The 15,549-nt window shown below is 41.5% G+C and overlaps 1 protein-coding gene across 1 annotated transcript in view; it reads right to left on the bottom strand.

Annotated features, from left to right (window-relative positions):
• UGGT2 (UDP-glucose glycoprotein glucosyltransferase 2) overlaps positions 1 to 15,549 on the bottom strand; it is a 120,289-nt gene that overhangs the window by 58,705 nt on the left and 46,035 nt on the right. The window contains exons 14-20 of the mRNA XM_028526663.2: positions 14,859 to 14,944; positions 14,183 to 14,318; positions 6,412 to 6,543; positions 4,959 to 5,123; positions 4,267 to 4,390; positions 4,076 to 4,174; positions 2,093 to 2,187 (exon numbers count right to left, since the gene is read on the bottom strand). Of these exons, the coding sequence (XP_028382464.1) occupies positions 2,093 to 2,187; positions 4,076 to 4,174; positions 4,267 to 4,390; positions 4,959 to 5,123; positions 6,412 to 6,543; positions 14,183 to 14,318; positions 14,859 to 14,944 (837 nt within the window). The remainder of the gene's footprint in view (positions 1 to 2,092; positions 2,188 to 4,075; positions 4,175 to 4,266; positions 4,391 to 4,958; positions 5,124 to 6,411; positions 6,544 to 14,182; positions 14,319 to 14,858; positions 14,945 to 15,549) is intronic.

Here is a 15,549-nt window from a genome sequence, read left to right as displayed (position 1 = left end):
CCAACAAATATACAGTTTTGTACCAACAGGTTACATAAAAATATTTCTTAATTTTCAAATATACATAGATGTTCTAGTTTTTTCTTATTGACTTCTAATTATACTGTAGTCAGAGAATACACTTTATATAATTTTGACCCTGAAAATTTTATGAGAGTTGCTTTATAGCCTAGCATCTACACACGTTTTTTAAATGTCACATTTTCCAAGAGCACACACTATGCGCTCCACACTTTTCTGTCGTGGTCCACCAGGTCAAGTTTGACGATCCTGTCACTCAAATCTTTCTACACATGCCCACTGACTTTCTGTGTGCTTGTCCTACGTGTTATGAGAGAGGTGTGTTAAAATCTCAAACTATGATCTGTGGTTTCTTCTGTTTCTCACTGGAGATTCGTCGTGTTCTGCTTTATGTACTTGGAGCACGTGCTCTGAGGCGAGCTGTTGTGCGGAAAGAGCTCTTCCACACGGGAAACAGTGCAGACCACTCGGGCTGCGCTCTGGCTACGAGAGGGCCTGGGAGCCACGCCAGCCCCAGGACAGCACCATTCCCAGGGCCCAGGCCTGCCTCTCTCCCCACCACTTCCCACGGAGAGGGCAGAGGGCAGAGGGCGGATCTGAGACAGGGAGAATGTGAGGTGAGCAGGAGACATCTTGCTTGTCAGGAGGCAGGGAAGCTTGCAGAAAAGGACACAGAAGCCAGCCTGAAGGGTCCACTGGCCAACGTGGGGCACTGTGAGCATTTAAAGAATAAATCATGTAACTGATGGAAGACTCTAAAAAAAGCCATGAGCCAAATGATAACTGAAAATAAAAGACAAAAAATATGTATTTTCCATCAACAGAGGTGACTGCTAGACTGTATCTCTTCTCTAAAAAATTAGTGAACTAAATATAAAAATAAAGAATTTCATCTGGAATTTTAGGAATAATTATCTATCATCCTCAGTTGATAAGGGGAAATCCTCTTATTTCAGAAGACCAGCTAATAAATAAAGGATAATCTCTCTTTTGCAAGCAAATGTAACTGAGATAGGCAGGCCTCATCGACAGACCCTAAAAGCATCAGGTAAAACCACCAGGCAAGAGGATATGCACAAAGCATAATATTCCCGGGGAGTCTGATTCCCATTTGAAAGAGGAAACAAAGCCACACACATGTACGAAGCGGAGATTTGGCTATCACCACTCTGTGCTTTAAATGTACAGTGACTGTCAGTAGAGTTCCCAAAAAGAAGGGACTGGCAAGAAGCACTCAAAGTGAGGAGAAGCAAGGGCCGACAGCCTCGGTCACTCTATCCAGCAAAGCTGCCATTTGGAAAGGAACGGCAGGTAAAGTGCTTCCGAGACGAGATGAAGCTAAAGGAGTTCACCACCGCCAGGTCGTTGCATAGACTGTCTAATACAACACGAAAATTCTCCTAGAGGATGTCACTATGTTTCATTTTAAATGTACTCATTGTTCTTAGTGTGGTAGCAGGGCTCCCAGACGGCCGCCGATGACCGCCACCTCCTAGTACTCACACCTTCGAGTGTCTTCTCACACTGAACAGAAGTGACTTGCGTAGCAAACAGGATACTGTGGAAGTACAGTGCGTGACTTCTGAGGCCGGACCGTAAAAGACATTGTGGTTTGTGGCTTCTGTCTATAACTCTTTACCATGCATTCTGGGGACGGCCCACTGTCATTTCGTGAGGACACTTAAGCAACACTAAGAAGAGGCCTGGGTGGCATCAGGATGAAGCACTGTGTTCACAGCCAGCGAGAAACTGAGCCCCCCCCCCCCCACCAACAGCCGCACAAGTGGGCCATCTCAGAGGCTGGCCCCCTGGCTCCAGTCCAGCCCCCAGGGCCAGCAGCACAGATGTGACTGCGCCTCAGGGGGACCCCAAGCCACTCCCACCCAGCTCAGTCAGCCCGAATTCTCAAGCCCCGGAAACCGAGAAAATAACTGTTCGCTGTCTTAGGCCACTAAGTTATAGGGTAATTTGCTATTAGGCAATACATTTACACTTAGCTAACACAAAACAACTTCGTAAAATATTTTGGTTCATGTTTCTTAGGTGCCTTTACCTGGGCTGACCCACTCACCATGTGCTTTAATGCATTCAAGAGCAGTTTTCGCCCAGATGGTTTGTCGAAATCAGCCACAATCCAGAGAGTAACTGAGGAAATTGCATTTTCATCTGAAAGTTTCAAAGAGTTTAATCAAACTAAAAGCAGAGGACATATCCAGTTCACAAAATATAGACAAATAACAAATGTTAAAATTAATCTTTCTGAAAGTAAGCGAACATCACTAAAATACACACACAGTGACATACTAATAAGAACGCTAGGAACGTGACTCCTGATACGAGCTCCACGTCAAGCCAGGCACCAGGGACAGAGGGCGGCCCCCAGGGGGCGCGTCTGCGGGCGACCTCCGTGTGCAGAGGGACCCACGCTGTGCTCGTCACCACTCCAGCCAGTGCTGGCGGGCAGAGCTGCCTTCTAGCCTCACTTGTGAAAAATTAAAAATTGACATTTATACCCTCATCTATCTAAAACCAAGTACAATAAAGCATATTTATTAGTAGCTACTGAAAATAGCAATATTGGCTTATGTTTCCTTTAACTGAAAAGGTCTGTTCCTGAGTGGGTCTCACTTGGTCATCTCGTGCCGCCCGCATCAGCACAGCCTGTGTCCGAAGGCGTGGAAAGCCACAGAAACAGTTTTTAATTCTGACGCCACAGTTAAATGCATTTATTTCCCCCAGCCTCAGCATATAACATCTGAAATAATGCTTGTCTGGTCATCGTTAAAGCCTCTAGGAAAATCATTGCATTAGATCACAAGACCCACTTAAAACAATCATAGAAAATCTGCTCAACCAGACAGCGCAGTCCTTCCGAAGAACAAGGGTAAGGCCATAACAGCCTGTAAACCGAGAAGCACTTCAAAAGTGCTAAGTGATTTCTCAGTTTCTTCTTTCTTTTCACATTTACATAAATGCAAATAAGAGAAACTTAGGACTCTGTCAGTTAATAAAGTCTTCCTTTAACCTGCAAGAGCCTTACCGGAGGACATTATTACAGGCTAACTTATTCTGACACCCAGAAGTAACTTCTGAAATACAGCCCAGAACCTCATAAATGCTTATTGCATCTTTTATTCCCTATTTCTGTCTCCTCTTCCCTTCCTTTTATATATTCGAGACATTGACCTACCAAAAAATGGACCTTTTATTTCACATTTTATTATTTGTTGGATTGTGCGTAAAAAGACCATTTTCTGAACATAAAATCAAGGATCAGTTAGAAAGTGATTCTGGGGTCACTCGCCCCACAGCCTCCTCCAGGCTGGCCATGTGGCCTCTGCGCACGCCCCCCTCCGAAGTGAAAGCCCACCCCCCGCTGCACCGAGCCTCCCACCCGCATCGCGCCCCCAGGGCTGGAAGGTCACAGGCCGGCCTTCTCCTGTGGAGCGCCTCTTGTTTCCCCCACAGTGAAGCAGGTTAAACAAAACAAAGCAAAACCAAAAACCCAAACTCGAATTACCTTCATCTACCTGAATAAATTGCTGTACCCTAAAAGACTGAGGCCCCACTGCAGGCTTCCCAGTCTAGGCTGAATTCTTATTCCAGTCACGTTCCTATCCTGTACACCCTGCCTTTGGTTTGCCCCCCAACCCAAGCACAACATCCATCCACAGGTTGTTTGGTGCCAGCTCAGGGCTGCTCTGCTCAGACCTGGGCGTCATACTTTTATTCATGCATCGCAAGGCATCAGTTTACACAGTCTGGAAAGGGTTCTGTCACTTTCAGAAAAGGTGAAAATGGTATAGCTTGCTTTAAAAAAAGGGAAAAAAAAACCCCCTAAGATGAACCCTCTGCATTTACAATTATTCAGGATAGAAGGCATCATCTTCCCAGCACAATCCTTATATCCTAACAAGTTACAAGCCCCTGTATTGAAGACCAGGTCTCTAGTCAAGTATCAACATATAGAAATATATTATGCAAACACCTTACTAAAATTACAAGTTTTTACTATTTTAGGAATAAATTCAGGAAAATAAAATATGCTTACTACCTTCTTGGGTTAAATAATACATGTTCTCGGCAATGACGGCACTCTTGTCTTGGGAGTCCAAGAAAGAGAAAGTGGAGAAATCTTCAACATCTGCAGTTACTGGAAATTTACATATTAAATGGTAATGAATGAATAAAGAACTCATAATTCAATAAGCCTTTGTAGAAAAGTATATGGGAGAATTATTTTACCTGATGTGGATATTAAATTAAGGTGCTGCCATTCAGTGTACAAAATCAAATGATTTATACGGGGTACAACATTACTTTTATCCATAAGAAAATCAACTGCATTTGTTTGATCATTTAATGTGCCCTGAAATAACACAAATTACTATTTAGTTAACATAGGTAATTTATACACATGTTTTAAAATTATACAGAGATGATATTTTATTACTACTTAATCTAAAATAAATCAATAAATAATATGTAGTTTAGAATTCTCATAGTAAATTTTCATGTAAAACTTTGAATTTTCTTTCCAATTAAGCAATTTTAGGTGTAATTATGCACAGATAAAACTGATTATTTTTTTCAAAGATTTTATTTATTTATTTATAGAGAAGGAAGGGAGAGAGAGAGAGAGAGAGAAAGAGAGAAACATCAATGTGTGGCTGCTGAGGGTCATGGCCTGCAACTCAGGCATGTACCCTGACTGGGAATCGAACCTGCGACACTTTGGTTCGCAGCCTGCGCTCAATCCACTGAGCTACGCCAGCCAGGCCTAGATAAAACTGATTATTACTTTAAAAATTCACTACTGAAAATGATTAGGATGTAAACTTTTACAAAATTAACTTTTGCTATTAGAAGTTCTCTTAATTTAAAAAGTCATCGATAAATATCATTCATCATACATTTTCTCATAAACGCTTACCTACCATAAAGACTTCCTTTTGTAAATACACGGTCACATCCGTCATTTTCTGAAAGAGGGCGGACTCGAGCTCCTGGATACCCAACGCCTTATATTTGAAGGGTTCACCATTGTAAAGAGCTTGAGGCAAAGGACCCAGGCCAGTCGTCTTATAAAAGCTTGCTCCGGCCTATTCAGTTAAAAAATGTCAGAGTTAAACAGAATGTGGATGGTCTGAGAAAGAACTACATAAGAAAGAGGAGGAACACTGCGCTGACATTTTTATATGCCAGAGGAGAAAACGGTAATTTTGCTAATTTTATCCACCCTTCCCAAACGTTACTTAAGGGAAAGAAAGCAGAGCCAGAGTCGGGGACCTCTCTGTGTACGGCCAGACGACCTGAGTTTCTGGCTTCGCGAACCATGGGGGCAGGGCCGCAGCGACTCCGCTCTGGTGCTCCGGTGCATGGGTGGAGGAACAGAACGCGTGGGCAGTGAATAAGGCCGTGTCCCCCCGAAACCGTGAAGACAGGCCGTGGGAGGGCGAGAGTCGGCCTACGGGCTGTAGCTGGCTGAGCCTTGACATAAAGAGCGATGTGTACTTAAAAACTATCATTCACCAGGATCGGAGATTCATTTCTGCCTGTGCTCGTTTGTTTAATAAGCATTTACTGCACTCGTGCCACCGGTATTAGGATAAACCACTCAACAGGAAGGAGTAAAAAAACCATGTCCAGTAAAAAAAAAAAAAAAAAAAAAAGAAAGAAAGAAAAATGGAGACATTGTGTGCATGTAGGGAAAACCGGCAGGACCCTACGACTAACCCACCGGACGCGCCGACACTGAGGCCGGGCTGGTGCAGCCCTCTGCGTCCACCCTGGGCACACGGTCCCCGAGACGTAACCTCGCCGTGCTTCAGCTCCACGGGCCGACACGGTCAGCACAGGAAGTGTCTGTGCCTGCCCTCCACAACTCAGAATCATCAGAGTCCTTGCAAAACAGTAACTTTCCTCCTCAGTGGTCCCCAGTGCCACAAACGACTTCACCAAAAGAGGTGCCTCTGTGTAACTCGGCCCTTAAAGAAAGCTCAGGCCAAGCTGCCTTTCAGGTTTGTTTTCTAATTGTACGAAAATATAGTAATGGGGCAAAATATCAGTGACACCTTCCTCATTTCAAAAGTAACTATTTGGAAAACTATTCTTATGTAACTAAAACCAAAAACGAGTAACTGCAGCCACACTGGCTTTCCAATCACACTGCGACCACTGCCCCTTGGGTTCCGGCTGTGTGGGCTTCTCAAAGAGTCGCCTGTGGAAATGTAAACACTGTATGAAACATGTGTCATTCACAGGCCTAAAAGTTCCCTTCTTTTTGAGGGACTAACATCCAAATCATGAGTTAATTATATCAGGATAATTCATAAGATTATAATAAAAGGGTCTTAGATCATATTTTTGAAAATTCACATTCCAAATTACCTTTCTTTTATCATCGTATCTAGAATAAATTCCCAAAATATCCAAAATATTAGCATGAGGAAATTTATTTTGGAGAACACTCTTCACATTGTCCACAGTGAGTATATTTGGATTCTTTACTTTTTGGTACATCTGAAGAAATAAAGATTATAATTAATTTTCACCTTACGTTAGTTATTTTCTTTCCCTTAGCATGCAGATAAATTTATAAATTAGTAGATGAGATAAAAAACAAAAAGTCCTAAGCACAATACATACACCCCCACACATACAAATTAATTATTTCAGGTATAGATCATCTAATAAAAATGGTTTTGTGAAATTCTACAGCTTTCAAAGATACCATAACAAATTTATATTATATTCTAATTTAATCACTGCTTATTAATAAAATAACGGCTACCTTATTTAAAAAGATATGTATAAAGCATTTAAACGACCACTTCAGAAATACTTCGCTTTCATTTCTGCTTGCTCTCCAGTAAACACCTTGCCTAGACTTACTCTGAACCTCCCTTCCCCCTCCCCCGGCCTCGAACGTTCTGGACACGCTTGTGTAATGCAGCTGTTGCTCCTTCATCATCACTCTTCTGTTTCAGGCGTCCCTCCATTACAGATCCTCTGCTAGGACCCGGGCACTGTTCCGGGCACAGGGGAAAGCACGGCTTTGCATCGAGAGAGAAGGCAGACCCGAGCGAACATTGAGACGTTCTGGGGAACACACAACACGGCACACGGATGATGCACGAGGACTGGAAAACCGTCCTTGAAACCTGTATAATTTTATTAGCCACTGTCACCTCAATAAAGTCAATGAAATTTTTTTTTTAATAAAAAGACATTCTGGGGGAAGAAACTTCCAAGCAGGAGAAACAAGTAAGTTTCTCCTTACAAACACCATTAGGTAGCATTTTGATAGAATTAATTAAGAATATTCTTTTTAGTCCCAATTCCCTTAAATCAATATTGCCAGAGACAATCCTCACACTGTGGCTGACAGAATCCCCACGTTACTCCTCGCAATGAAAACTGGCATTCCTCTCTGTTTTCCTTTTACGGCTGTTAACTTTGTAACCTATCCCTCAGGCAGCACAAGTCTGTAATCAGGTCGCAATTCAGTTTTATGAGCTTCTCGCTATATGGGCGTTTTCTCCTTGTATCAAAGCGGAACATACGATTCTAATAACTAAAAAATAGTGAAAAGTTCAGGCTTTACAGTAAAACATAATTAGGGATTAAAAAGTAGATTTCTGAATGGAGCAAAAATTATACATGGAAAATCTTTAAGATTAGTCATTTTACTAATCAGTTATTTTAAAATATTAGATATTCATGAGGTAGCCAGAATGTCTTCCATAGCTACTTAGATACATAAAAAACTCAATCTTTTCTATTCTTAAAATTTTAACAACTGCTAGGTAACTTGGTGAGCAAAAATGAATGCCTAGAACATGAGGCGTAAAGAACAAAATGGAGAACCCCCACAAACAGGCCGTGGGACCCGGGGCACAGGGCTTGGGACCCGGAACACCGCCAGTGCTGGCCCAGCACCCTTCCCTCCTGGTCCCCTCTCCCTCTGCTCCCGAAATCGGGGGTGTGTCTGCTGTGCCCTCACCTTTTAGGTACTCGAGTTTCACCCGAATGCACTCCCATGCACTATGACACCTAGCTTTGTTTGTTTTTGAACTCTGAAGTTCACGGTACTATGTTAGCCCTCTGTGTCACTAGGCTGATCCAGATGTGCTATTGCATATCATTTTCCATTTATGTGAACAGACCAAACTTGACCCATCTGTTTTACTACTGATGTGTATCTGTGCGTGCACGCGCACACACATACACACACACACCCCTGTGTGTTGTATTCTGGATTCTGCTAAGGATGGCCTCAGCTGGCACAGGTACAAGAGTTTCTCTTGGGGGCGTGCATGTGTGTGTGTAAAGAGCATGCGAATTTAACTTCCGATTTTGAAGCACCACCAGGTGGTGTTCAGTGTGGGCGTGCCAATTCAAACTTCCCCCGCAGTGTAACAGGGTGAAGGGATTCCCACTGGTCTACATGCTCAACATAAATGCCAACTTTCCTAAGTACAGCCAAACTGTAGGGTATAAAACAATATTTCAGGGAAGTCTTCTATTTTTCTTATTTCTGAAAAAATTATCTTGCTTACATACCAGTAGTTGTAGTATTTACTTTAATAAAAAATAAATATTAACAAATTTTTAATTTATCATTGATGTATCCTCTTGTATTTTAAAAAAATCTATGTATTTTTTTCTGAGATTGTTTATAATTTTCTTTTTGATTTGTAGAAAATCTTTATATAGTGAGATATAAATCTTTTATTGATTATACATATAGCAAATACTTCTTTTGCTTGGAACTTATTTCCCCTTCTTTATGATACCCCCCCTTTTTAAAATTTTAATTGTTCAAGTAGTTTTCTTTGGTTTTCACTTGTATGTAGCTAAATTTACTAATATTTTCTTTCAGGCTCACAACTTTCTAAGTCTATCCAGGAAACTCTTACTTCCTCCTTTTGGGTCCTAATTTCTTCTAAAAGTTTCACACCAAACCTTTGAGATACCTGAAATGATGTCCAGGTAAGGTCTGAGCTCTCAGGCCCGTGCTGTGATGACCCGCTGTCCCACCCCCAGCCGCTGGAAGTCCATCCTCACTCACTGCGACCTCACGTCTGCATGTCGGTTCTGGAAACCCCACCCGTTCCTGACGTCGGCCTGTGAATCCTTCCCCTGACCCACACTACACACTCTTCACAGAACTACTGATCGATATTGTCCAGAATGGCCAGGCACGCCACTCCATTCTTCCTCCAGGGTTCACAGCAATTACAGGTCTTCCTTCGCTCTTCCATATATATTCTATTTTTTTTAATTTTACTGAGGTTATAACTGACATATTAAATCACAGTATATTTAATACAACACGATGATGTGATAAAATCCCGTGAAAGGATTTTCCCAACATCAAGTTAATTGACACAGCCATCAGCTTATTCAGTTTGCTTTTTTGGTGGGAACACTCAGACTCTTCTCTCAGTAAATGTCAACTAGACGACACAGAGTTGCCAGCCAGGGCCCACGCTGCCGGTCAGACCCCCGGAAGGCACGCCTCTCCACCCGAGAAGTCTGCGCCCTCTGCCAACGCCGCATGTCCCTTGTTCTTGGGCAGCCACTTTCCTACTCCGTTTGCAGGAGTTCGGCTTCTTCTGATTCTACGTGTGATATCAAACAGTATTAATCTTTCTCTGCAATATATTTTACTCAGCATAATGTCAAGTTCATCCATGTTGTTGCAAATGGCAGGATTTCCTTCTTTAAGGCTGAATAATATCCTGGCAGGGGAGGGGGAGTGTGTGTGTGTGTGTGTGTGTGTGTGTGTGTGTTTTCTATATCCATTCATCTGTTGATGTGTGTGTGTGTGTTTTCTATATCCATTCGTCTGTTGATGGCCACTAAGGTTACTTCCACACCTCGGCTATTGTAAATAACGCTGCGATGAACATGGGAGCACAGTAATCCCTTCAAGATGCTGATCTCTCCCTCTCTTTGCACACACCCAGAGGTGGCATGACTGGGTCATACTGTCATCCTATTTTAACTTCTTGAGGAACCACCAGGCTGTTTTCCACAGTGGCTCCACCAGTTTACACTCCAAAGACTTAGCGACCACCCACGCGTGGGTTTATTTCTGGGTTCTTGACTTCCGGTTCCAGTCATCTGTGTGTCTGTTTTTATGGCAGTGCCACACTGTTCTGGTTACTATAATTTTGTAATATTAATTAAAATCAGGCAGTGCAATGCTTCCAATTTTGTTTTTCTTTCACAAGACTGCTTTGGCTATTCACAGTCTTTTGTGGTTCCATATGAATTTCAGGTTTATCTATTTCTGTGAAAAATGCTACTGAAATTTTAATAGAGATTGCATTGAATCTGTAGATTGCTTTGGGTAGTATGGACAATTTAACAATCAACTCTCCAATCCATGAACAGGGAATACCTTTCCGACTTTTTTTTTCCACCTTTCCAACTATTTGTCTCCAATTTCTTTCATCGATGCTTTATCATTTTTAGTAAAAAGATCTTTCACCTCCTGGGTTAAATTTATTCCTAAGTATTGTATTCTTTTTTGATGCTACTGTAAGTGGGATTGTATACTTAATTTCTCTTTCCAGTGGTTGTTAGTGTATCGAAGTGCAACTTATTTTTGCACCCTGATACTTGACTGAACTTGTTTATTAGTTCTAATAAACAGACTGTTTGGGTTTTCCATATGTGAGATCACATGCAGACAGACAACTTTACTTCTTTCTTTCTGACATAGATGTCTTGTATTTATTGTTATCGCCAAGTTCTCTGGCTGGGACTTCAAGCACTACGTTGAATCGGAGTAGTGAGAGTGGGCGTCACTGTCCTATTCCTGGTCTCAGAGGGAGAGCTTTCATCTTGTTACCACTGAGTATGACGTTAGCTGTGGGCGTGTCACATACGGCTTTTATTACGTTGAGGTACATTCCTTCCCTACCCAGTTTGTTGAGAGCTATCATAAAAAGATGCTGAATTTTGTCAACTGCTTTTTCTCTGTCTACTGAAATGATTATATGATTTTACCCTTCATTTTGCTAGTATGATTTATCACATTTATTGATTTGTATATGTTGAGCCACCCTCGCATCCCAGAGATAAATCCTACTTGACCGTGGTGTATGATCCTTTTAAAGTACTTTGAATTCAGTTCGCTATTACTATGTTGAGAATTTTTCATCTGTGTTCATCAGGGATACTGGCCCGTAACTTTCCATCTTGCAGTGCCTTTGTCTGGCTTTGATAGCAGGGCAGTGCTGGCCTTGCAAAATGAGTTTGGAAGTGTTCCCTCCTATTCATTGGAAAAGTCTGATGTTTGGTACTAATTCTTATTTAAATGTTTGGTAGAATTCATCAGTGAGGCCATCGGGTCCTTATAACTTTTCTTTGCTGCAACTTTTGATTACCATTTTAATCTCTGTCCTAGTAACTGATCTTCAGATTTTCTATTTCTCCCTGACTCCATCTTGGTAGGGTGTATGTTTCTAAGAATTTTCTTCTAGATTACTGAATATTTAGCTTGTGTATAACTTTCCATGTTTTTATATCCATTCTTCTGATATGCTTGCTTACGTTTCATTCACTCGTACTTACTGTAAATATTGATGTAGAGGGTTAACATGTAACAGTTTGCTATTCGTTTCCTATGTGTCACACGTGCCTTTTGCTCACTGCTCTTCCTTTACTGCCTGCTCTCTTTTGTGCTTAACTGATATTTCTTAGTGCATCATTCAATTCTTCTTTCCACTTTTCAACTATATTTTAACGTATTTTCTTTGTGGTTGCTCTAGGAATTGCAACATACATAGGAACTTATCACAATCTACTTTTATCAGTCCTAACTTAATATTGTAAATACACAGAATTACAGTTGCAAAACAGATGCATTTCATCCTCTGCTCCTTTGTACGTATGTATTATCATCACATGTGTTACCTCTGTATACGTTAGAATCCATGCTTCGTTCAGTCTCTTCTGTGACTCAAGGAGGAGAGACAGATCCAGCCTTCCGAGCTTACCCCAGCGTCTGCATTTCATCAGGTCGTCTCCTCCTGTGCACCTGAGCTACCATCTGGCGTCACTTCCTTTCGCCCTGAAGGGTTTCCTTCAGCACTTCTCTGGAGCAGCGAGGAGTTTTCTCAGTCTTCATCTGTAAGTATCTTTACTCCACCTTTTTGCAAGTACCATAGTCCTTGCTGAGTGCTTGAAAACAGACTTATTTCATACGTGTATTTCGTCCAGTGTTATAACTGCTTACCATCGGCTGGCTAAGGCCTTGACAGTTTCTCCATCACAGCCAAGTCTTGGAGAAACTTCGTACGTTTTCGAATATACATTTTCATCAAATATTCATTAAGTATTTAACTTTTTTTAATGTTAAACTTGCAAGGCAGGGACAAAAAATTAAATTGTTTCTAAGTTTGCACAGCCACTGGAGAGCTGAGCTGTTAAGTCCTATTGTTTTACCACAAATACTACACTTAGTCTATCAAACTTCTCGCCGTATTTCACTAATCTTCACATACTTTCATTATGATTTTGACCTATTACATTTCCCCTCTCCTGATATTGTATTTTTCAAATTACTTAATTTAGATAAAATAATTTTCTCATTAAAAGTAATGAAACAGTATTAAAATTTTTATTAATCCATGCATTTTACTAAAAGTCCAGAATTCTGAAGTAGTCAATCTAAAGGACACGGCACATTCCCAGGGGAGTGCAAGTGCCCGCTGCCACACTTCGGACCTCAGGGGGCTCTGACTGACGCCTTCTCTGAGCAGTCCCTCCTCGTTTATCCCCCCCCCCCCCCCCCCCCCCCCCCCGCCCCACTGCTCCCTCTGGCTGTTCGGCACAACGTACAGGCTGCAACATACTTAGTGCTGAATTTTATGCTGCTTTCTCCTGAACCCAGTGGTTTCATGGGAAATTCGGTTTTCGAAGAGATTATAGTATTGTGCTAACATCACAGCAGATGATTCAAAAGGCGAGTGATTTAAAAATATGCCATCATGCAAATTAACACCTGATACAAAACGCTTGCAGATCAGTGATTCCACAGAAATAATTAAGATAACTTAGGTAAAGGTAATTTTGAAAGGGCTTCAAGTTTCTTAGCTTTGAACAGCACATTGATCCTTTTATAATAATGTAGTTGGACTTTATTATAAATAAAAGATATGTCAATCTGACTAAGCCCCTTTTAAACTCTTACGATCAAACAGTAAAATGAATTGACTGGGGCACAATATTGACAAGTACTCCAGGGTGCTATACTGCAGGACAAATTATCTCCGGTCACCGCAGGGCAGGCAGTTTCGATGCCCCAGGATCATGAGTTAATGAGGAAGTGAGTGGTTCTCCAGGGAGCTGCAGAAAAGGGTAGAAAATCGACGGTGCTTTGGTAATTTCCTCCTCAGCCCGCAGAGAAACCAATCCTGTGTACAATGGCTGACACACTCAAGACCAATGACCTTAAAGATGAATACAAGTTATTTTTTTAAGCAAAAACCTGACTTTCTTAATAATAATTTTTAAACACATTTATATTTTTTCATGATGGGTTGTAACAGTTTCAAAACCTCAACTAAGAAATAATCTTCCTGCCTCTTACTCTTCCTTCATCAGGCTCTGAACCGATTTCTGGACCCCCCCCGCCCCCCACGGCTCCGCGGGTTTCTCAGTCAGACTCAGGTTCAGTCTTATGGCCGTTTCCACCCCAGTTTACTGTCATGAAGGGATCTCCTTCTCCTGGGGCATTCTCCAGAAAGCATCTATACACTGTAACATTTAGAATATTCTACTCTGTCATTTAGACTATTTTACTTTTTCCTATTCATGGTTTTACTCAAATTTGCTCAAGAATTCTTCCCTGACTCATCATTTTCTCTGAACTCATACATACAACTTCAGTGCCTGTATTGGCGGGGTAAGCCTAAGTAAGTTCATGTATTTTCGTAGAGCCCCAGATGCCTAGTTTTTAAATTAGGGACAGTATCACGCACATGATAGTTGAGAGTTGCAAGGATCAAATCCATCATCTGCATTTAACCCCCATGATAGTTTTTACAAACTTTGAAGAATAATATAATGGTAATGATAAGTATAATAATGCAAGAAACCCACTATGCGTTCTAAACAAGTTACGCCCGGTGCGTAAACTCACGCGTGCGACGGACTTGAATGCCTGTAATGCGCCCTGCTCCTCCACGATGCAGGAGAAAGCCCGCCAGAGAGCGACCCCGGCATCGCTCGTCCCATCAACTTGATCGTCGGTATTGACCACGAACACGAAACCAATTCTGGAAGGAGGAGATCAGTAAGGAGTGTCACAACTACTCCTCGAACCACAAGAAACCACGATTTAAAAGCATCATTAGACTGTAACATCTAAATGGAGAGAATGTGTCAGTAAATGGGGAATGGGAAATCCCATTATTTAAAAAGGTTTGTTTTATAATTCCTGTTCACCAAAATCTTCATATCTGGTAGATTCCTGCAAGATGTCTACTCTCTGGTGGTAACATTATCAAATGACCGTGTTTTTCTGGAGGGAGGAGAGAAGGGTACTCTTCACACACCCACAGGGAAATAAATGGATTCATCTTGAAGTGCCCAAAGTGATCCGATTACTCTCTCGGGAAGATAAACAAGATTACTGAGCAGCCCCCATGGACCGAGTCTATGACGTTACACGGCACTCCACAGCACACGGCTGCGCCGTGTCGGGCACCAGAGAGAAAGCGCTGCTTTGCAGTCCACACTGGTACTCTGTAGCACACCACGGACATCGCTGGGTCGCCTCCAGCGGACAGTGTGTTACAAACTGATGGTTACCGTACCTAAGAGGAACGCGACGATAATATAAATTTTCGGCAAGTTTTATAAAATCCAAGGTATATTCTTGAGCAGGATCAATAAACAGAACCTGAAAAAAAGTAGACAGTCTATCATCATTATTTTAACACTTTAGAATTTTCGTAAAATTCAAGTTTAGTCTAATTTCTACAGCTGAAAGTATAAAACTCAAGGTTTTTAAAAAGAAATTTCTAGCAATTCTAAGAATTTTAAAGATACGACACGCATGCCAACGACACGGTGCCTCCGTCTGCTGGCCTCACTGATCGACGGTAGGGAAGGATCTCTAGAGGCTACACATCCAGTACGGTCACACACAGAACTTACCGACACATGACTCATTTTCCTTTTGAGGCACACCATAAAATTATTTTTTACAAAAGTGAAATATGTTGTTCTAAATGTTCATTGGATTTTCTAAGTTTTTTAACACAGGAAATAGTAATACAATTTTGAACCCCCTCTAAAAGCATTAAGGTAACTGATCACTCTAGGTTGATGTAGGAAATAAAATATTCACTTTCTATACAAAAAAAAAAAAACCCTAGGTGTTTCTCCATAACTTAAAGTTCTGTAAGGTTGTTTATGTTATAATAATGACTTTATATTCTAAGGTGATAAAATGGTATTCACGTATTTCCCCATGAAATGTACGAAATCTTGATCGCACAGAAG

Source organism: Phyllostomus discolor, chromosome 11 (assembly GCF_004126475.2).
Source record: "Phyllostomus discolor isolate MPI-MPIP mPhyDis1 chromosome 11, mPhyDis1.pri.v3, whole genome shotgun sequence".
NCBI lineage: Eukaryota > Metazoa > Chordata > Mammalia > Chiroptera > Phyllostomidae > Phyllostomus > Phyllostomus discolor.
The sequence above is the reverse complement of the archived record's forward strand: the minus strand, read 5'-3'. Positions and strand labels throughout refer to the sequence as shown.